The sequence below is a fragment of the Mustelus asterias genome, chromosome 9, assembly GCF_964213995.1.
Source record: "Mustelus asterias chromosome 9, sMusAst1.hap1.1, whole genome shotgun sequence".
NCBI classification, from domain to species: Eukaryota; Metazoa; Chordata; class Chondrichthyes; order Carcharhiniformes; family Triakidae; genus Mustelus; species Mustelus asterias.
In genome coordinates, this window is record NC_135809.1 from 64,338,440 (window position 1) to 64,364,122 (window position 25,683).

Below are 25,683 nucleotides of genomic sequence, written 5' to 3' on the forward strand. Positions count from 1 at the left end.
CTAATCCAATATCACTGATGCTGCTAATCCAATATCACTGATGCTGCTAATCCAGTATCACTGATGCTGCTAATCCAATATCACTGATGCTGCTAATCCAATATCACTGATGCTGCTAATCCAGTATCACTGACGCTGCTAATCCAATATCACTGATGCTGCTAATCCAATATCACTGACGCTGCTAATCCAATATCACTGACGCTGCTAATCCAATATCACTGACGCTGCTAATCCAGTATCACTGACGCTGCTAATCCAATATCACTGATGCCTCTAATCCAGTATCACTGACGCTGCTAATCCAATATCACTGATGCTGCTAATCCATTATCACTGACGCTGATAATCCAGTATCACTGACGCTGCTAATCCAATATCACTGACGCTGCTAATCCAATATCACTGACGCTGCTAATCCAGTATCACTGACGCTGCTAATCCAATATCACTAATGGCTCTAATCCAATATTACTGACGCTACTAATCCAGTATCACTGACGCTGCTAATCCAAATCACTGATGCTGCTAATACAATATCACTGACGCTGCTAATCCAATATCACTGACGCTGCTAATCCAATATCGCTGACGCTGCTAATCCAGTATCACTGACGCTGCTAATCCAATATCACTGATGCCTCTAATCCAGTATCACTGACGCTGCTAATCCAATATCACTGATGCTGCTAATCCATTATCACTGGCGCTGATAATCCAGTATCACTGACGCTGCTAATCCAATATCACTGACGCTGCTAATCCAATATCACTGACGCTGCTAATCCAGTATCACTGACGCTGCTAATCCAATATCACTAATGCCTCTAATCCAATATCACTGACGCTGCTAATCCATTATCACTGACGCTGCTAATCCAATATCACTGATGCTGCTAATCCATTATCACTGACGCTGATAATCCACTATCACTGACGCTGCTAATCCAGTATCACTGATGTTGCTAATCCATTATCACTGACGCTGATAATCCAATATCCCTGACGCTGCTAATCCAGTATCACTGACGCTGCTAATCGAATATCACTGACGCTGCTAATCCAATATCACTGACGCTGCTAATCCAATATCACTGACGCTGCTAATCCAATATCACTGACGCTGCTAATCCAATATCACTGACGCTGCTCATCAAATATCACTGACACTGCTAATCCAATATCACTGACGCTGCTCATCAAATATCACTGACACTGCTAATCCAGTATCACTGACGCTGCTAATCCAATATCACTGATGCTGCTAATCCAGTATCACTGACGCTGATAATCCAGTATCACTGACACTGCTCATCCAATATCACTGACACTGCTAATCCAATATCACTGACACTGCTAATGTAGTATCACTGACGCTGCTAATCCAGTATCACTAACGCTGCTAATCCAATATCACTGACGCTGCTAATCCAGTATCACTGATGCTGCTAATCCAATATCACTGATGCTGCTAATCCAGTATCACTAACGCTGCTAATCCAGTATCACTGATGCTGCTAATCCAATATCACTGATGCTGCTAATCCAGTATCACTAACGCTGCTAATCCAGTATCACTGATGCTGCTAATCCAATATCACTGACACTGCTAATCCAGTATCACTGATGCTGCTAATCCAGTCTCACTGACACTGCTAATCCAGTATCACTGAATCTGCTAATCCAGTATCACTGATGCTGCTAATCCAGTCTCACTGACACTGCTAATCTAGTATCACTGATCCTGCTAATCCAATATCACTGACACTGTTAATCCAATATCACTGACACTGCTAATCTAGTATCACTGATCCAGCTAATCCAATATCACTGATGCTGCTAATGCAATATCACTGACACTCCTAATCCAGTATCACTGACACTGCTCATCCAATATCACTGACGCTGCTAATCCAGTATCACGGACGCTGCTAATCCGGTATCACTGATGCTGCTAAACTAGTATCACTGACGCTGCTAATCCAGAATCACTGACACTGCTAATCCAATATCACTGACGCTGCTAATGCAGTATCACTGACGCTGCTAATCCAATATCACTGATGCTGCTAATCCAGTCTCACTGACACTGCTAATCCAGTATCACTGAATCTGCTAATCCAGTATCACTGATCCTGCTAATCCAATATCACTGATGCTGCTAATCCAATATCACTTGACAATGTTAATCCAATATCACTGACGCTGCTAATCCAATATCACTGACACTGCTAATCCAGTATCACTGACACTGCTAATCCAATATCACTGACGCTGCTAATCCAGTATCACTGACGCTGCTAATCCGGTATCACTGATGCTGCTAAACTAGTATCACTGAATCTGCTAATCGAGTATCACTGATCCTGATAATCCAATATCACTGACACTGCTAATCCAGTATCACTGACGCTGCTAATCCAATATCACTGACGCTGCTAATCCAATATCACTGACGCTGCTAATCCAGTATCACTGACGCTGCTAATCCAATATCACTAACGCCTCTAATCCAGTATCACTGACGCTGCTAATCCAATATCACTAACGCCTCTAATCCAATATCACTGACGCTGCTAATCCATTATCACTGACGCTGCTAATCCAATATCACTGATGCTGCTAATCCATTATCACTGACGCTGATAATCCAGTATCACTGACGCTGCTAATCCAATATCACTGACACTGCTAATCCAGTATCACTGACGCTGCTAATGCAGTATGACTGACGCTGCTCATCCAATATCACTGACGCTGCTCATCTAATATCACTGACGCTGCTCATTCAATATCACTGACGCTGCTAATATCACTGACGATGCTAATCCAGTATCACTGACACTGCAAATCCAATATCACTGACACTGCTAATCCAATATCACTGACGCTGCTAATCCAATATCACTGACACTGCTAATCCAGCATCACTGATGCTGCTAATCCAATATCACTGACGCTGCTAATCCAATATCACTGATGCTGCTAATCCAATATCACTGACGCTGCTAATCCAGTATCACTGACGCTGCCAATCCAATAACACTGATGCTGCCAGTCCAGTATCACTGACGCTGCTAATCCAGTATCACTGACACAGCTAATCCAGTCTCACTGATGCTGCTAATCCAGTATCACTGATGCTGCCAATCCAGTATCACTGACGCTGCTAATCCAGTATCACTGACGCTGCTAATCCAGTATCACTGACGCTGCCAATCCAATAACACTGATGCTGCCAGTCCAGTATCACTGACGCTGCTAATCCAGTATCACTGATGCTGCTAATCCAGTATCACTGAAGCTGCCAATCCAATATCACTGACGCTGCTAATGCAGTATCACTGATGCTGCTAATCCAATATCACTGACGCTGCTAATCCAGTATCACTGACGCTGCCAATCCAATATCACTGACGCTGCTAATCCAGTATCACTGACGCTGCTAATCCAGTATCACTGATGCTGCTAATCCAGTATCACTGACGCTGCCAATCCAATATCACTGACGCTGCTAATCCAGTATCACTGATGCTGCTAATCCAGTATCACTTACGCTGCCAATCCAGTATCACTGACGCTGCTAATCCAGTATCACTGACGCTGCCAATCCAGTATCACTGACGCTGCCAATCCAATATCACCGATGCTGCTAATCCAGTCTCACTGATGCTGCTAATCCAATATCACTGACGCTGCTAATCCAATATCACTGACGCTGCTAATCCAGTATCACTGACGCTGCTAATCCAGTATCACTGACGCTGCTAATCCAATATCACTGACGCTGCCAATCCAATATCACTGACGCTGCTAATCCAGTATCACTGACGCTGCTAATCCAGTATCACTGATGCTGCTAATCCAGTATCACTGACGCTGCCAATCCAATATCACTGACGCTGCTAATCCAGTATCACTGATGCTGCTAATCCAGTATCACTTACGCTGCCAATCCAGTATCACTGACGCTGCTAATCCAGTATCACTGACGCTGCCAATCCAGTATCACTGACGCTGCCAATCCAATATCACCGATGCTGCTAATCCAGTCTCACTGATGCTGCTAATCCAATATCACTGACGCTGCTAATCCAATATCACTGACGCTGCTAATCCAGTATCACTGACGCTGCTAATCCAGTATCACTGACGCTGGTAATCCAATATCACTGACGCTGCCAATCCAATATCACTGAAGCTGCTAATCCAGTATCACTGACGCTGCTAATCCAGTACCACTGACGCTGCCAATCCAATATCACTGACGCTGCTAATCCAATATCACTGACACTGCTAATCCAATATCACTGACGCTGCTAATCCAGTATCACTAACGCTGCTAATCCAGTATCACTGACGCCGCCAATCCAATATCACTGATGCTGCTAATCCAATATCACTGATGCTGCTAATCCAATATCACTGATGCTGCTAATCCAGTATCACTGACACTGCTAATTCAATATTCCTGACACTGCTAATCCAGAATCCCTGACGCTGCGAATCCAGTATCACTGATGCTGCTAATCCACTATCACTGTCGCTGCTAATCTAACATCACTGACACTGCTAATCCAGTATCTCTGATGCTGCTAATCCAGTATCACTGACACTGCTAATCCAGTCTCACTGACACTGCTAATCCAATATCACTGATGCTGCTAATCCAGTATCACTCCCGCTGCTAATCCAATATCACTGACGCTACTAATCTAGTATCACTGACACTGCTAATCCAGTATCACTGATGCTGCTAATCCAATATCACTGACGCTGCTAGTCCAATATCACTGACACTGCTAATCCAATATCTCTGGCACTGCTAATCCAGTACCACTGAATCTGCTAATCCAGTATCATTGATCCTGATAATCCAATATCACCGACACTGCTAATCCAATATCTCTGGCACTGCTAATCCAATATCACTGACGCTGCTAATCCAATATCACTGATGCTGCTAATCCAGTATCACTGACGCTGCTAATCCAATATCACTGACGCTGCTAATCCAGTATCACTGACACTGCTAATCCAGCATCACTGATGCTGCTAATCCAATATCACTGACGCTGCTAATCCAATATCACTGATGCTGCTAATCCAATATCACTGACGCTGCTAATCCAGTATCACTGACGCTGCTAGTACAATATCACTGATGCTGCTAATCCAGTATCACTGACACAGCTAATCCAGTCTCACTGATGCTGCTAATCCAATATCACTGACGCTGCTAATCCAATACCACTGATGCTGCCAATCCAGTATCACTGACGCTGCTAATCCAGTATCACTGACGCTGCTAATCCAGTATCACTGGCGCTGCCAATCCAATAACACTGATGCTGCCAGTCCAGTATCACTGACGCTGCTAATCCAGTATCACTGATGCTGCTAATCCAGTATCACTGAAGCTGCCAATCCAATATCACTGACGCTGCTAATGCAGTATCACTGATGCTGCTAATCCAATATCACTGACGCTGCTAATCCAGTATCACTGACGCTGCCAATCCAATATCACTGACGCTGCTAATCCAGTATCACTGACGCTGCCAATCCAATATCACTGACGCTGCTAATCCAGTATCACTTACGCTGCCAATCCAGTATCACTGACGCTGCTAATCCAGTATCACTGATGCTGCTAATCCAGTATCACTGACGCTGCCAATCCAATATCACTGACGCTGCTAATCCAGTATCACTGATGCTGCTAATCCAGTATCACTTACGCTGCCAATCCAGTATCACTGACGCTGCTAATCCAGTATCACTGACGCTGCCAATCCAGTATCACTGACGCTGCCAATCCAATATCACCGATGCTGCTAATCCAGTCTCACTGATGCTGCTAATCCAATATCACTGACGCTGCTAATCCAGTATCACTGACGCTGCTAATCCAGTATCACTGACGCTGCTAATCCAATATCACTGACGCTGCCAATCCAATATCACTGAAGCTGCTAATCCAGTATCACTGACGCTGCTAATCCAGTACCACTGACGCTGCCAATCCAATATCACTGACGCTGCTAATCCAATATCACTGACACTGCTAATCCAATATCACTGACGCTGCTAATCCAGTATCACTAACGCTGCTAATCCAGTATCACTGACGCCGCCAATCCAATATCACTGATGCTGCTAATCCAATATCACTGATGCTGCTAATCCAATATCACTGATGCTGCTAATCCAGTATCACTGACACTGCTAATTCAATATTCCTGACACTGCTAATCCAGAATCCCTGACGCTGCGAATCCAGTATCACTGATGCTGCTAATCCACTATCACTGTCGCTGCTAATCTAACATCACTGACACTGCTAATCCAGTATCTCTGATGCTGCTAATCCAGTATCACTGACACTGCTAATCCAGTCTCACTGACACTGCTAATCCAATATCACTGATGCTGCTAATCCAGTATCACTCCCGCTGCTAATCCAATATCACTGACGCTACTAATCTAGTATCACTGACACTGCTAATCCAGTATCACTGATGCTGCTAATCCAATATCACTGACGCTGCTAATCCAGTATCACTGACACTGCTAATCCAATATCTCTGGCACTGCTAATCCAGTACCACTGAATCTGCTAATCCAGTATCATTGATCCTGATAATCCAATATCACCGACACTGCTAATCCAATATCTCTGGCACTGCTAATCCAATATCTCTGGCACTGCTAATCCAATATCACTGACGCTGCTAATCCAATATCACTGACGCTGCTAATCCAGTATCACTGACACTGCTAATCCAATGTCGCTGACGCTGCTAATCCAGTATCACTGACGCTGCTAATCCAATATCACTGAAACTGCTAATCCAATATCATTGAAACTGCTAATCCAGTCTCACTGACACTGCTAATCCAGTATCACTGATGCTGCTAATCCAGTGTCACTGACGCTGCGAATCCGGTATTACTGACGCTACTAATCTAGCATCACTGACACTTCTAATCCAGTATCACTGCCGCTGCTAATCCAATATCACTGCCGCTGCTAATCCAATATCACTGATGCTGCTAATCCAATATCACTGATGCTGCTAATCCAATATCACTGCCGCTGCTAATCCAATATCACTGACGCTGCTAATCCAATATCACTGAAGCTGCTAATCCAGTATCACTGACGCTGCTAATCCAGTACCACTGACGCTGCCAATCCAATATCACTGACGCTGCTAATCCAATATCACTGACACTGCTAATCCAATATCACTGACGCTGCTAATCCAGTATCACTGACGCTGCTAATCCAGTATCACTGACGCTGCTAATCCAATATCACTGACGCTGCTAATCCAGTATCACTGACGCTGCTAATCCAATATCACTGACGCTGCTAATCCAATATCACTAACGCTGCTAATCCAGTATCACTGACGCTGCCAATCCAATATCACTGATGCTGCTAATCCAATATCACTGATGCTGCTAATCCAATATCACTGATGCTGCTAATCCAGTATCACTGACACTGCTAATTCAATATTCCCGACACTGCTAATCCAGAATCCCTGACGCTGCGAATCCAGTATCACTGATGCTGCTAATCCACTATCACTGTCGCTGCTAATCTAACATCACTGACACTGCTAATCCAGTATCTCTGATGCTGCTAATCCAGTATCACTGACACTGCTAATCCAGTCTCACTGACACTGCTAATCCAGTATCACTGATGCTGCTAATCCAGTATCACTCCCGCTGCTAATCCAATATCACTGACGCTACTAATCTAGTATCACTGACACTGCTAAGCCAGTATCACTGATTCTGCTAATCCAAAATCACTGATGCTGTTGTTCCAGTATCACTGACGCTGCTAATCCTGTATCACTGACGCTGCTAATCCAGTATCACTGATGCTGCTATGCCAATATCACTGACGCTGATAATCCAGTGTCACTGATGCTGCTAACCCAATATCACTGATGCTGCTAATCCAATATCACTGACGCTGCTAATCCAGTGTCACTGACGCTGCTAATCCAATATCACTGACGCTGCTAATCCATTATCACTGATGCTGCTAATCCAATATCACTGACGCTGCTAATCCAATATCACTGACGCTGATAATCCAGTATCACCGACGCTGCTAATCCAATATCACTGATGCTGCTAATCCAATATCACTGATGCTGCTAATCCAATATCACTGACGCTGCTAATCCAATATCACTGATGCTGCTAATTCAATATCACTGATGCTGCTAATCGAATATCACTGACGCTGCTAATCCAATATCACTGACGCTGCTAATCCAATATCACTGACGCTGCTAATCCAGTGTCACTGACGCTGCTAATCCAGTATCACTGATGCTGCTAATCCAGTATCACTGATGCTGCTAATCCAATATCACTGATGCTGCTAATCCAGTATCACTGATGCTGTTAATCCATTATCACTGACGCTGATAATCCAGGATCACTGACGCTGCTAATCCAATATCACTGATGCTGCTAATCCAATATCACTGATGCTGCTAATCCAGTATCACTGATGCTGCTAATCCAATATCACTGATGCTGCTAATCCAATATCACTGATGCTGCTAATCCAGTATCACTGATCCTGCTAATCCAATATCACTGATGCTGCTAATCCAATATCACTGACGCTGCTAATCCAATATCACTGACGCTGCTAATCCAATATCACTGACGCTGCTAATCCAGTATCACTGACGCTGCTAATCCAATATCACTGATGCCTCTAATCCAGTATCACTGACGCTGCTAATCCAATATCACTGATGCTGCTAATCCATTATCACTGACGCTGATAATCCAGTATCACTGACGCTGCTAATCCAGTATCACTGACGCTGCTAATCCAGTATCACTGATGCTGCTAATCCAGTATCACTGACGCTGCCAATCCAATATCACTGACGCTGCTAATCCAGTATCACTGATGCTGCTAATCCAGTATCACTTACGCTGCCAATCCAGTATCACTGACGCTGCTAATCCAGTATCACTGACGCTGCCAATCCAGTATCACTGACGCTGCCAATCCAATATCACCGATGCTGCTAATCCAGTCTCACTGATGCTGCTAATCCAATATCACTGACGCTGCTAATCCAATATCACTGACGCTGCTAATCCAGTATCACTGACGCTGCTAATCCAGTATCACTGACGCTGGTAATCCAATATCACTGACGCTGCCAATCCAATATCACTGAAGCTGCTAATCCAGTATCACTGACGCTGCTAATCCAGTACCACTGACGCTGCCAATCCAATATCACTGACGCTGCTAATCCAATATCACTGACACTGCTAATCCAATATCACTGACGCTGCTAATCCAGTATCACTAACGCTGCTAATCCAGTATCACTGACGCCGCCAATCCAATATCACTGATGCTGCTAATCCAATATCACTGATGCTGCTAATCCAATATCACTGATGCTGCTAATCCAGTATCACTGACACTGCTAATTCAATATTCCTGACACTGCTAATCCAGAATCCCTGACGCTGCGAATCCAGTATCACTGATGCTGCTAATCCACTATCACTGTCGCTGCTAATCTAACATCACTGACACTGCTAATCCAGTATCTCTGATGCTGCTAATCCAGTATCACTGACACTGCTAATCCAGTCTCACTGACACTGCTAATCCAATATCACTGATGCTGCTAATCCAGTATCACTCCCGCTGCTAATCCAATATCACTGACGCTACTAATCTAGTATCACTGACACTGCTAATCCAGTATCACTGATGCTGCTAATCCAATATCACTGACGCTGCTAGTCCAATATCACTGACACTGCTAATCCAATATCTCTGGCACTGCTAATCCAGTACCACTGAATCTGCTAATCCAGTATCATTGATCCTGATAATCCAATATCACCGACACTGCTAATCCAATATCTCTGGCACTGCTAATCCAATATCACTGACGCTGCTAATCCAATATCACTGATGCTGCTAATCCAGTATCACTGACGCTGCTAATCCAATATCACTGACGCTGCTAATCCAGTATCACTGACACTGCTAATCCAGCATCACTGATGCTGCTAATCCAATATCACTGACGCTGCTAATCCAATATCACTGATGCTGCTAATCCAATATCACTGACGCTGCTAATCCAGTATCACTGACGCTGCTAGTACAATATCACTGATGCTGCTAATCCAGTATCACTGACACAGCTAATCCAGTCTCACTGATGCTGCTAATCCAATATCACTGACGCTGCTAATCCAATACCACTGATGCTGCCAATCCAGTATCACTGACGCTGCTAATCCAGTATCACTGACGCTGCTAATCCAGTATCACTGGCGCTGCCAATCCAATAACACTGATGCTGCCAGTCCAGTATCACTGACGCTGCTAATCCAGTATCACTGATGCTGCTAATCCAGTATCACTGAAGCTGCCAATCCAATATCACTGACGCTGCTAATGCAGTATCACTGATGCTGCTAATCCAATATCACTGACGCTGCTAATCCAGTATCACTGACGCTGCCAATCCAATATCACTGACGCTGCTAATCCAGTATCACTGACGCTGCCAATCCAATATCACTGACGCTGCTAATCCAGTATCACTTACGCTGCCAATCCAGTATCACTGACGCTGCTAATCCAGTATCACTGATGCTGCTAATCCAGTATCACTGACGCTGCCAATCCAATATCACTGACGCTGCTAATCCAGTATCACTGATGCTGCTAATCCAGTATCACTTACGCTGCCAATCCAGTATCACTGACGCTGCTAATCCAGTATCACTGACGCTGCCAATCCAGTATCACTGACGCTGCCAATCCAATATCACCGATGCTGCTAATCCAGTCTCACTGATGCTGCTAATCCAATATCACTGACGCTGCTAATCCAATATCACTGACGCTGCTAATCCAGTATCACTGACGCTGCTAATCCAGTATCACTGACGCTGCTAATCCAATATCACTGACGCTGCCAATCCAATATCACTGAAGCTGCTAATCCAGTATCACTGACGCTGCTAATCCAGTACCACTGACGCTGCCAATCCAATATCACTGACGCTGCTAATCCAATATCACTGACACTGCTAATCCAATATCACTGACGCTGCTAATCCAGTATCACTAACGCTGCTAATCCAGTATCACTGACGCCGCCAATCCAATATCACTGATGCTGCTAATCCAATATCTCTGATGCTGCTAATCCAATATCACTGATGCTGCTAATCCAGTATCACTGACACTGCTAATTCAATATTCCTGACACTGCTAATCCAGAATCCCTGACGCTGCGAATCCAGTATCACTGATGCTGCTAATCCACTATCACTGTCGCTGCTAATCTAACATCACTGACACTGCTAATCCAGTATCTCTGATGCTGCTAATCCAGTATCACTGACACTGCTAATCCAGTCTCACTGACACTGCTAATCCAATATCACTGATGCTGCTAATCCAGTATCACTCCCGCTGCTAATCCAATATCACTGACGCTACTAATCTAGTATCACTGACACTGCTAATCCAGTATCACTGATGCTGCTAATCCAATATCACTGACGCTGCTAATCCAGTATCACTGACACTGCTAATCCAATATCTCTGGCACTGCTAATCCAGTACCACTGAATCTGCTAATCCAGTATCATTGATCCTGATAATCCAATATCACCGACACTGCTAATCCAATATCTCTGGCACTGCTAATCCAATATCACTGACGCTGCTAATCCAATATCACTGACGCTGCTAATCCAATATCACTGACGCTGCTAATCCAGTATCACTGACACTGCTAATCCAATGTCGCTGACGCTGCTAATCCAGTATCACTGACGCTGCTAATCCAATATCACTGAAACTGCTAATCCAATATCATTGAAACTGCTAATCCAGTCTCACTGACACTGCTAATCCAGTATCACTGATGCTGCTAATCCAGTGTCACTGACGCTGCGAATCCGGTATTACTGACGCTACTAATCTAGCATCACTGACACTTCTAATCCAGTATCACTGCCGCTGCTAATCCAATATCACTGCCGCTGCTAATCCAATATCACTGATGCTGCTAATCCAATATCACTGATGCTGCTAATCCAATATCACTGCCGCTGCTAATCCAATATCACTGACGCTGCTAATCCAATATCACTGAAGCTGCTAATCCAGTATCACTGACGCTGCTAATCCAGTACCACTGACGCTGCCAATCCAATATCACTGACGCTGCTAATCCAATATCACTGACACTGCTAATCCAATATCACTGACGCTGCTAATCCAGTATCACTGACGCTGCTAATCCAGTATCACTGACGCTGCTAATCCAATATCACTGACGCTGCTAATCCAGTATCACTGACGCTGCTAATCCAATATCACTGACGCTGCTAATCCAATATCACTAACGCTGCTAATCCAGTATCACTGACGCTGCCAATCCAATATCACTGATGCTGCTAATCCAATATCACTGATGCTGCTAATCCAATATCACTGATGCTGCTAATCCAGTATCACTGACACTGCTAATTCAATATTCCCGACACTGCTAATCCAGAATCCCTGACGCTGCGAATCCAGTATCACTGATGCTGCTAATCCACTATCACTGTCGCTGCTAATCTAACATCACTGACACTGCTAATCCAGTATCTCTGATGCTGCTAATCCAGTATCACTGACACTGCTAATCCAGTCTCACTGACACTGCTAATCCAGTATCACTGATGCTGCTAATCCAGTATCACTCCCGCTGCTAATCCAATATCACTGACGCTACTAATCTAGTATCACTGACACTGCTAAGCCAGTATCACTGATTCTGCTAATCCAAAATCACTGATGCTGTTGTTCCAGTATCACTGACGCTGCTAATCCTGTATCACTGACGCTGCTAATCCAGTATCACTGATGCTGCTATGCCAATATCACTGACGCTGATAATCCAGTGTCACTGATGCTGCTAACCCAATATCACTGATGCTGCTAATCCAATATCACTGACGCTGCTAATCCAGTGTCACTGACGCTGCTAATCCAATATCACTGACGCTGCTAATCCATTATCACTGATGCTGCTAATCCAATATCACTGACGCTGCTAATCCAATATCACTGACGCTGATAATCCAGTATCACCGACGCTGCTAATCCAATATCACTGATGCTGCTAATCCAATATCACTGATGCTGCTAATCCAATATCACTGACGCTGCTAATCCAATATCACTGATGCTGCTAATTCAATATCACTGATGCTGCTAATCCAATATCACTGACGCTGCTAATCCAATATCACTGACGCTGCTAATCCAATATCACTGACGCTGCTAATCCAGTGTCACTGACGCTGCTAATCCAGTATCACTGATGCTGCTAATCCAGTATCACTGATGCTGCTAATCCAATATCACTGACGCTGCTAATCCTGTATCACTGACGCTGCTAATCCAGTATCACTGATGCTGCTATGCCAATATCACTGACGCTGATAATCCAGTGTCACTGATGCTGCTAACCCAATATCACTGATGCTGCTAATCCAATATCACTGACGCTGCTAATCCAGTGTCACTGACGCTGCTAATCCAATATCACTGACGCTGCTAATCCATTATCACTGATGCTGCTAATCCAATATCACTGACGCTGCTAATCCAATATCACTGACGCTGATAATCCAGTATCACCGACGCTGCTAATCCAATATCACTGATGCTGCTAATCCAATATCACTGATGCTGCTAATCCAATATCACTGACGCTGCTAATCCAATATCACTGATGCTGCTAATTCAATATCACTGATGCTGCTAATCCAATATCACTGACGCTGCTAATCCAATATCACTGACGCTGCTAATCCAATATCACTGACGCTGCTAATCCAGTGTCACTGACGCTGCTAATCCAGTATCACTGATGCTGCTAATCCAGTATCACTGATGCTGCTAATCCAATATCACTGATGCTGCTAATCCAGTATCACTGATGCTGTTAATCCATTATCACTGACGCTGATAATCCAGGATCACTGACGCTGCTAATCCAATATCACTGATGCTGCTAATCCAATATCACTGATGCTGCTAATCCAGTATCACTGATGCTGCTAATCCAATATCACTGATGCTGCTAATCCAATATCACTGATGCTGCTAATCCAGTATCACTGATCCTGCTAATCCAATATCACTGATGCTGCTAATCCAATATCACTGACGCTGCTAATCCAATATCACTGACGCTGCTAATCCAATATCACTGACGCTGCTAATCCAGTATCACTGACGCTGCTAATCCAATATCACTGATGCCTCTAATCCAGTATCACTGACGCTGCTAATCCAATATCACTGATGCTGCTAATCCATTATCACTGACGCTGATAATCCAGTATCACTGACGCTGCTAATCCAATATCACTGACGCTGCTAATCCAATATCACTGACGCTGCTAATCCAGTATCACTGACGCTGCTAATCCAATATCACTAATGGCTCTAATCCAATATTACTGACGCTACTAATCCAGTATCACTGACGCTGCTAATCCAAATCACTGATGCTGCTAATACAATATCACTGACGCTGCTAATCCAATATCACTGACGCTGCTAATCCAATATCGCTGACGCTGCTAATCCAGTATCACTGACGCTGCTAATCCAATATCACTGATGCCTCTAATCCAGTATCACTGACGCTGCTAATCCAATATCACTGATGCTGCTAATCCATTATCACTGGCGCTGATAATCCAGTATCACTGACGCTGCTAATCCAATATCACTGACGCTGCTAATCCAATATCACTGACGCTGCTAATCCAGTATCACTGACGCTGCTAATCCAATATCACTAATGCCTCTAATCCAACATCACTGACGCTGCTAATCCATTATCACTGACGCTGCTAATCCAATATCACTGATGCTGCTAATCCATTATCACTGACGCTGATAATCCAGTATCACTGACGCTGCTAATCCAGTATCACTGATGTTGCTAATCCATTATCACTGACGCTGATAATCCAATATCCCTGACGCTGCTAATCCAGTATCACTGACGCTGCTAATCGAATATCACTGACGCTGCTAATCCAATATCACTGACGCTGCTAATCCAATACACTGACGCTGCTAATCCAATATCACTGACGCTGCTAATCCAATATCACTGACGCTGCTCATCAAATATCACTGACACTGCTAATCCAATATCACTGACGCTGCTCATCAAATATCACTGACACTGCTAATCCAGTATCACTGACGCTGCTAATCCAATATCACTGACGCTGCTAATCCAATATCACTGATGCTGCTAATCCAGTATCACTGACGCTGCTAATCCAGTATCACTGACGCTGCTAATCCAATATCACTGATGCTGCTAATCCAGTATCACTGACGCTGCTCATCCAATATCACTGACACTGCTAATCCAATATCACTGACACGGCTAATGTAGTATCACTGACGCTGCCAATCCAGTATCACTAACGCTGCTAATCCAGTATCACTGATGCTGCTAATCCAATATCACTGATGCTGCTAATCCAGTATCACTAACGCTGCTAATCCAGTATCACTGATGCTGCTAATCCAATATCACTGATGCTGCTAATCCAGTATCACTAACGCTGCTAATCCAGTATCACTGATGCTGCTAATCCAATATCACTGACACTGCTAATCCAGTATCACTGATGCTGCTAATCCAGTCTCACTGACACTGCTAATCCAGTATCACTGAATCTGCTAATCCAGTATCACTGATGCTGCTAATCCAGTCTCACTGACACTGCTAATCTAGTATCACTGATCCTGCTAATCCAATATCACTGACACTGTTAATCCAATATCACTGAATCTGCTAATCCAGTATCACTGATGCTGCTAATCCAGTCTCACTGACACTGCTAATCTAGTATCACTGATCCTGCTAATGCAATATCACTGACACTGCTCATCCAATATCACTGACGCTGCTAATCCAGTATCACTGACACTGCTCATCCAATATCACTGACGCTGCTAATCCAGTATCACGGACGCTGCTAATCCGGTATCACTGATGCTGCTAAACTAGTATCACTGACGCTGCTAATCCAGAATCACTGACACTGCTAATCCAATATCACTGACGCTGCTAATGTAGTATCACTGACGCTGCTAATGCAGTATCACTGATGCTGCTAATCTAGTATCACTGATGCTGCTAATCCAGTCTCACTGACACTGCTAATCCAGTATCACTGAATCTGCTAATCCAGTATCACTGATCCTGCTAATCCAATATCACTGATGCTGCTAATCCAATATCACTTGACAATGTTAATCCAATATCACTGACGCTGCTAATGCAATATCACTGACACTCCTAATCCAGTATCACTGACACTGCTAATCCAATATCACTGACGCTGCTAATCCAGTATCACTGACGCTGCTAATCCGGTATCACTGATGCTGCTAAACTAGTATCACTGAATCTGCTAATCGAGTATCACTGATCCTGATAATCCAATATCACTGACACTGCTAATCCAGTATCACTGACGCTGCTAATCCAAAATCACTGATGCTGTTGTTCCAGTATCACTGACGCTGCTAATCCTGTATCACTGACGCTGCTAATCCAGTATCACTGATGCTGCTATGCCAATATCACTGACGCTGATAATCCAGTGTCACTGATGCTGCTAACCCAATATCACTGATGCTGCTAATCCAATATCACTGATGCTGCTAATCCAGTGTCACTGACGCTGCTAATCCAATATCACTGACGCTGCGAATCCATTATCACTGATGCTGCTAATCCAATATCACTGATGCTGCTAATCCAATATCACTGACGCTGATAATCCAGTATCACTGACGCTGCTAATCCAATATCACTGACGCTGCTAATCCAATATCACTGATGCTGCTAATCCAATATCACTGACGCTGCTAATCCAATATCACTGATGCTGCTAATCCAGTATCACTGACGCTGATAATCCAATATCACTGACGCTGCTAATCCAATATCACTGATGCTGCTAATCCAATATCACTGACGCTGCTAATCCAATATCACTGATGCTGCTAATCCAGTGTCACTGACGCTGCTAATCCAGTATCACTGATGCTGCTAATCCAGTATCACTGATGCTGCTAATCCAATATCACTGATGCTGCTAATCCAGTATCACTGATGCTGTTAATCCATTATCACTGACGCTGCTAATCCAGGATCACTGACGCTGCTAATCCAATATCACTGATGCTGCTAATCCAATATCACTGACGCTACTAATCCAGTATCACTGACGCTGCTAATCCAATATCACTGACGCTGCTAATCCAATATCACTGACGCTGCTAATCCAATATCACTGACGCTGCTAATCCAGTATCACTGACGCTGCTAATCCAATATCACTGATGCCTCTAATCCAATATCACTGACGCTGCTAATCCGATATCACTGATGCTGCTAATCCATTATCACTGACGCTGATAATCCAGTATCACTGACGCTGCTAATCCAATATCACTGATGCTGCTAATCCATTATCACTGACGCTGATAATCCAGTATCACTGACGCTGCTAATCCAATATCATTGACGCTGCTAATCCAATATCACTGACGCTGCTAATCCAGTATCACTGACGCTGCTAATCCAATATCACTAATGCCTCTAATCCAATATCACTGACGCTGCTAATCCGATATCACTGATGCTGCTAATCCATTATCACTGACGCTGCTAATCCAATATCACTGATGCTGCTAATCCATTATCACTGACGCTGATAATCCAGTATCACTGACGCTGCTAATCCAGTATCACTGATGTTGCTAATCCATTATCACTGACGCTGATAATCCAATATCCCTGACGCTGCTAATCCAGTATCACTGACGCTGCTAATCCAATATCACTGACGCTGCTAATCCAATATCACTGACGCTGCTAATCCAATATCACTGACACTGCTAATCCAATATCACTGACGCTGCTAATCCAGTATCACTGACACTGCTAATCCAATATCACTGACGCTGCTAATCCAGTATCACTGACACTGCGAATCCAGTATCACTGACACTGCTAATCCAATATCACTGACGCTGCTAATCCAATATCACTGACGCTGCTAATCCAGTATCACTGACACTGCTAATCCAATATCACCAACGCTGCTAATCCAGTATCTCTAACAGTAATCCAGTCTCACTCTCATTGCTCGTCCAATATCACAAACTGAGGCTCATCCAACATCATTGTTTGTTCCTAACTGAGTCTCGTAATCCCATTGAATTTACTGTTATTGCTGCATCTAATGTTTGGCGTTAGGATGTCGCTGATTGTGTCCTCCTATCCCATATACGCTGCTGCTGTGTTCTCATTGTGTTACCAGCACCGCTCTGTACCCCTGCAGTGTTTGCTGTTGATTTAATTGTCTCATCCTTGAAGGTCTTCACATACTGAAGACACGGTTTCCACCCACGTAAGTGTAAAGCAGTTGGTAACAGTCTCAGTTACAGTTTTGCAGAAACACAGACACCCACCAATAACCGGCTCATCATGGAACAGTCCTAAAAAATCATACACAGCATGGAATTCCTCTCGCCATTTGGAAGCTGTGAATTATATCATACTTTACTGCTGATCGCACTGTCTCCTCCACCAACACAATCTGCTATTATTCAAAGCCATGAATCTGCTCATGTCCCTCCAGGCAATTCATAGCCATGCTCGATGTCACCTCATGAGCATCAGCCTCCTCTCCCACTCCTTTCATCCTCGGATGTACTTCTTGGTGTTAGTTTTAATTTCTCAGTGTTATTAAGAACTTGCCAGCTGTTCTTGGCACCTCCATTCCCAGTTTGGACAACTGGCAAACCTAAAGGAGACAACTTTAATCCCGAGGACCCAGATGTTGAGTTTTGTTTTCTTTCACAATTAAATCTTGTTCAAAAAGAAGGGAATGATGCAGACATTCCAAAGACCTCCACATGTTGATTGGTTGTCTAATGGCTAACCAATTTAAAGAGCACTTTCCATCATCTCTTAACAGTCATAGAATCATGATTTACTGTTTTGCGAAATTTGAGCTGACATGCTAATTTTTTGGTCTATTGCATTTGGTTTGCAGGCCAGATAAGCTCCATTCTCTTCCATGTACTGATAAACCTTTCGGCCACCCGCTCCCCTCGGAGTACACAGTTGGTTCCTCCTATTGCTGGGTTAGTGCATCTCAACTAAGGCAGCACCGAAGCTGGGGAGAGGAGAGGAGAGCTGGGGAGAGGGCACAAAGCCTCTTGCCCCTGATGACACCACCCCTCCCCCCCACCCCCAGTCACCCACTATACAGATGAGCTCGAAACCAGATTCAAGCTGTGTATCCTCCCGGAAAAACAGCCTGCCAACAGGGAGCAAGCAAGAGCCCAGCAGGAGTGAGTAACCTCAGGCAATGGAGGAGAGACTGGGGGCTGGTACGGGGTAGGTTGTGAAGGAAGTGAATCAAACAATTCAAGAAAGCATTCCAGCCTACTAGTTCCTGGCTGCTCTATAGCTAGGACCCAGGGGACTGTTAGGAAACCTGTGCTTTATTTGCGCCTCTTCACAAAGAAGTGTTTCCAATCTGTCACAAAATATCTGATGCCCTCCTCCCTCGCTCCGCCCCAGTAAATTGTACACCATTTAATCACCTCTCCTCGGCCACTGCACATTTAGAGGTTCTATGCTCTACCTCCAGCAGTTCAAGCTTAAACTGTCAGCCAAATACAATTTATAATCAGAACAAACTTGAGTTGAAAGGGTTAAATTGTGGGAACATGTTGCACAGGGCAGACTTGTAGTATAAGAGATTGAGGAGTGATCTAAGTGAGGTAGATTGAAAGACTTGGTAGGTTAGATAGAGAAAAATTACTTCCTCGGGAAGTGGTGGGGGTGGAGAGTGGTTCTGGGACAGAGGGGGCAGATTCACAAATGGGGTTGATCTTGGGAAGCCTTTGTCACACAAAGAGTAGTGGGAATCAGAAACTCTCTCTTTTGGAAACCGGTTACCAGCGGAGTGCCACAGGGATCAGTGCTTGGTCCTCTGCTATTTGTCATTTTTATAAATGACTTGGAGGAGGGGGCTGAAGGGTGGATCAGTAAATTTGCGGATGACACCAAAATTGGAGGAGTAGTGGATGAGGTGGAGGGCTGTTGTAGGCTGCAAAGAGATATAGATAGGATGCAGAGCTGGGCTGAAAAATGGCAAATGGAGTTTAACCCTGATAAATGCGAGGTGATTCATTTTGGTAGGACAAATTTGAATGTGGATTACAGGGCTAAAGGTAGGGTTCTGAAGAATGTGGAGGAACAGAGAGATCTTGGGGTTCAAAGAACAAAGAACAATACAGCACAGGAACAGGCCCTTCGGCCCTCCAAGCCCGTGCCGCTCCCTGGTCCAAACTAGACCATTCTTTTGTATCCCTCCATTCCCACTCTGTTCATATGGCTGTCTAGATAAATCTTAAACGTTCCCAGTGTGTTCGCCTCCACCACCTTGCCTGGCAGCGCATTCCAGGCCCCCACCACCCTCTGTGTAAAATATGTCCTTCTGATATCTGTGTTAAACCTCCCCCCCTTCACCTTGAACCTATGACCCCTCGTGAACGTCACCACCGACCTGGGGAAAAGCTTCCCACCGTTCACCCTATCTATGCCTTTCATAATTTTATACACCTCTATTAAGTCTCCCCTCATCCTCCGTCTTTTCAGGGAGAACAACCCCAGTTTACCCAATCTCTCCTCATAACTAAGCCCCTCCATACCAGGCAACATCCTGGTAAACCTCCTCTGTACTCTCTCCAAAGCCTCCACGTCCTTCTGGTAGTGTGGCAACCAGAACTGGACGCAGTATTCCAAATGTTCATATCCACAGATCTCTGAAGGTTGCCACTCAAGTGGATAGAGCCGTGAAGAAGGCCTATAGTGTGTTGGCGTTTATTAACAGGGGGTTTGAGTTTAAGAGCCGTGGGGTTATGCTGCAACTGTACAGGACCTTGGTGAGACCACATTTGGAATATTGCGTGCAGTTCTGGTCACCTCACTATAAGAAGGATGTGGAGACACTGGAAAGAGTGCAAAGGAGATTTACCAGGACGGTAGGTCTTATGAGGAAAGGTTGAGGGAACTTGGGCTTTTCTCTTTGGAGCGGAGGAGGTTGAGAGGAGACTTGATTGAGGTTTATAAGATGATGAGGGGGATAGATAGAATGAACATTCAAAGACTATTTCCTCGGGTGAATGGAGCGGTAACTAGGGGACATAACTATAGGGTTCATGGTGGGAGATATAGGAAGGATGTCCGAGGTAGGTTTTTTACTCAGAGAGTGGTTGGGGTGTGGAATGGACTGCCTGCAGGGATAGTGGAGTCAGAATCTTTAGGAACATTTAAGAAGCTATTGGATAGGCACATGGAGCACTTCGGGATGATAGGGAGGAAATAGCTTGATCTGGGTTTCAGACAAAGCTCAGCACAACATCGTGGGCCGAAAGGCCTGTTCTGTGCTGTACTGTTCTATGTTCCTGAAAACTGCTGAGATTGGGAACTCATCGGAAATGTCAAAGCTGGGCTTGATAGATTATATTCAGGGTTAAGGAAGACTCTTCAGGGTTGGGGGTTTTAAGGGTTAGGGAGGGGTATTAAGGGTTGTGGAAGGGTATTAAGGATTAGGGGAGGTTATTATGGGTTAAGGAAGGTATTCAGGTTAGTGGGAGGGTATAAAGAATTATGATAGAATCATAGAATCTCACAGTGCAGAAGGAGGCCTTTCGGCCCATCAAGTCTGCTGCAACCACAATCCCATCCAGGCCCTAACCCTATAACCCCATGCATTTACCCTAGCTTGTCCTCCTGACAGTAAGGGACAATTTAGCATGGCTAATCAACCTATCCGCACATCTTTGGACTGTGGGAGGAAACCGGAGCATCTGGAGGAAACCCACGCAGACACGGGGAGAACATGCAAACTCCACATAGACAGTGATCCAAGTCGGAAATTGAACCCAGGTCCCTGGTGTTGTGAGGCAGCAGTGCTAACCACTGTGCCACCATGCCACCCCGGGGCGGTTATTAAGGGTTAGGGAAGGATATTTCGAGGTATTGAAGGGTGTCAAGGGTTAGGAAGGGGTATTAAGTGTTGGGAGGGTATTGGGGATTAGGGAAGGATATTAAAGTTTTGGGGGTATTAAGGGCTATGGAGGGCATTCAGGATTGTGAAATGGTATTAAGTATTAGGGAGGGGTATTAAGGAGGGTATTAAGGTTTAGGGAAGTGTATTCAAGATTCGGGAGGTTAGTAAGGGTTAGGATGTTATGGGTTAGGGAGAGTATTCAGGGTTAGGGAACCAAGTTAGGTCGATGGGAGTTAGCCCTGCAGGTTAGCAGGCTCGGTGGGCTGAATGGTCTGTTACAATTTCTATCATATAAGCCCTCCCGCCCCCCTCCCCCCGCCACACACCCACACACCCACACACACACCACCGCCATACCTTTGGCGATCAGCTCGGCGGTGTCCTGGTCAAAGCCCAGCCGGTGGCACCTCCTCCAGAGCCCGGTGTTGGTGGAGTTATACATCCTGCTGCACTCATCCGCCGCGCTCATGGCGAAGAGCTGGCGCCGGTTCCTGGCCACCAGCAGCTTCTCCTCCCAGCGGTCCAGCTGGTCGCGGCTGGCACGGAGGGGCAGGTTGTTGGAGGTGTAGATGAAGCCCGGGTGGTTGGTGCGGCTGGCGTAGTTCCTGCAGCGCTCCCGGTGCCTCCTGGCGTCCGTCTGGTACCAGTGGTCGGAGCAGATGGCCACGGCCAGCATGGCCAGGGCGCACAGGGCCATGGAGAGGCCGGCGTAGAGCAGGAGCCGCCCGGCTGCCATCTCCTTCACAGCATCCCAGCAGAAAGCAGCAAGAAGGAGGAAGGTGCCAGTGGAGCAGGAGAGAGAGGGAGGACAGAGCACTCACTATCCACCCCTGCAGTGTGGCATCGCTTCACACAGATTGCCCCCTTTACAAACAGTGCCTGGCACAGGTGGAGCCTTTTGCATCAATGGGCTGGGCACATTTGCAGACTGGGCATCTCCTCTCTCAGCAGCCAGGCAGCTCCAGCCCTTCCTGGCCTCGCCTCAGCAGCTGAAAAAGCCTCCACTCACAGATTCTCCACCATTTCCCAGCAACTGGATCTGCTGCCTTCCTCCCCCTTCGCCTGGTACCCTGAGATTTCACACCTCCCTCCAAAATACCTCCCAAAGCACTCAGCTGCCCCTTTGCCTTTTGTTCAGAGGGGAGGGAGGGGAGAGGAGGCTAAACAAAGGACCCTCCAAAGAGAAACTGCATCCAATCTCCCCTCAGCACAGCCCTGCAAAACCCCGGACTGAAAATCTCCCAGGAAAGAAATAAGAAAAATCAACCAGAGAGAACCCTGATGTCATTGAGCCTGAGGCAGGATCATGTTTTATTTATCTCCCTCCTTAAAGCGAGGACGTCTCATCGCCAAAGCTTCAAACAATCCCCCGCTCCCCGTTACCCACACACAACTCCCGGTCATTTTCCATTGCCATTTTGTGAATTGTCTCGCACCTGAAGACAAAACAATCTCTCCTTCAATATCAAAAGCTGTAAAAGCTCAGACAATGCCACGCCTCGACAATATGTCGGTTATTCGTTGTTTTTTTCAAATAAAGGATTCCTCTGTTTAATATTGCGGCGGGAATCTTTTTCTTAACAATTCGTAAAAAGACAAAACATCTCAACGAGGATGCGGATTGATTTTGGTACATGGACGTTAATTACAGAGCGTTTTATTGTGTGGCAGGTTGTGATTAAAGCAACACTGCACCCGCAAGCAGGAGGGGTGGGCACCAGTTTCATGTTGTAAATCGGGTTTTGTATATATATATATATGAACGAATTAACTGATCATTAGATTCATATACTTGTCTCTTTAACCAGAGGGAAGAGGTAATCCACTCAAAGGATTTGATCTGGAATTAATTCTTCATTTTCAAAAATCACCGTTAAACTTTCCGGCAGATCTGTTTCTTCTGTTGTTTCTTTTTCAAAGCTATTTGTAAGCAAAATCCTTCGCCCTTAAGGGCTCGGAACAGTAAAACCCTGTATGGGGATCTGGGCTAAGACGTTATTCTAAGACATTAAGAATGGCTAAGACATCATTCAAGGGATGGGAGATCTGCCTTCGGTCCACAGTTGATCGTTGGGATTATTTTAAATGCTCCATTAAGCTGCTTGAAGTAAAGAGTCCATTGCTCTTCTACCTTGTTCGGGAAAAAGATACTGAAGTCTGAAAACACGTACCAATTGATTCAAGAACAGCTTCCTCCCTGCTGCCATTAGACTTTTGAATGGCCCTATCACATATTAAACTGATCACTCTCCTCACCTTATCGGAAACTGCAACGCTATATTCTGCACCCTCCTTTTTTCCTCCACTATGTACTCCATAAACGATATGTTTTGTCTGTATAGCTCACAAGAAACAATAATTTTCACTGTATCCCAATACAGCACAGATGGAGGCCATTCAGCCCATCTTGTCCATGCCAGCCTAAGGATGCCCTTTCAAATCCCACCTTCCTGCACCTGGCCTATAGTCCTTGAACTTACATCACTAAAGGTGCAGATCCAGGTTCTGTTTAAAAGAGTTTAAGGTCTCTGTCTCCACCATCAACTCGGACAGAGAATTCCAGACAATCACCGCCCATCTGCCAATGGTGGGATTCGAACCTGGATCCCCAGAGCATTACTCTGGGTCTCTGGATTACCACTATACCATCGCCTCCTCTGGAGTAATATGAGAGGAAAGTTCTGAGAGAGGTTTTCATGAACGGGGAAGAATAAAAAGGGAAAATCACAATGTCGATGACAAAAGTAAACCTTTGAAATCCTTCAGAAAAGCACCTCGACCCACTGGTAACAATGGTCAAGGCTGGAACGTTAAATAATTAGAGACAAAGGGACAGGAGGAGTAGGGTTTGAGGACAAGCGGACCTGCTCTGTCATAGGCTGTCCTGGTGCTACAATATATATTAGCAGCAAGCACCCTTCCAGCAGATGGCATGTCTGGACCTAGAGCAGCTGAAATCCCTTTTCCTCATAGTCACTGGCACAGAAAGAAATAACTTACATTTCTATAGCACCCTTCACATCCTCAGGGTACCCTAAAGCATTTTACCATCAATAATTTCTTGCGACATTGTCGGGTTTGTAGTGTAGGTAAAGCAGGAGCCAATTTGCACTCAGCAGGATCCCATGAGCAGCAACAAGATGAATGATCAGATAATCTGAGTTTTGCAAACTTGGTCAAATGTAAGTATTAGCCAGGAGAACATCTCTGCTCGCCCCTTTAAAATAGTATCACTGTGATCTTTTACATTGATGTTAATGAGGTCTAACCTGTATTGGGTCTGCCAGTGGGGCTATCAGCTGTCCACAGTCCACACTGGAGAGGGGTGCGTAGTCATACCTGGCATTCCTTCACATGAATTTATACAGCAGAACATGACTAACATGAGCCAGTAAACACTGGTGACAGAAGAGCTATCTTCAATGAACGGGCAGGGTA

The 25,683-nt window shown here is 44.9% G+C and overlaps 1 protein-coding gene across 1 annotated transcript in view; it reads right to left on the minus strand.

Annotated features, from left to right (window-relative positions):
• The window catches only part of tmem178bb (transmembrane protein 178Bb), a 428,056-nt gene extending 404,651 nt beyond the window's left edge, over positions 1-23,405 (minus strand). The window contains exon 1 of the mRNA XM_078220293.1: positions 22,603-23,405. Within this exon, the coding sequence (XP_078076419.1) occupies positions 22,603-22,981 (379 nt within the window). The 5' untranslated portion in view covers positions 22,982-23,405. The remainder of the gene's footprint in view (positions 1-22,602) is intronic.
• Positions 23,406-25,683: the final 2,278 nt, after the last annotated feature.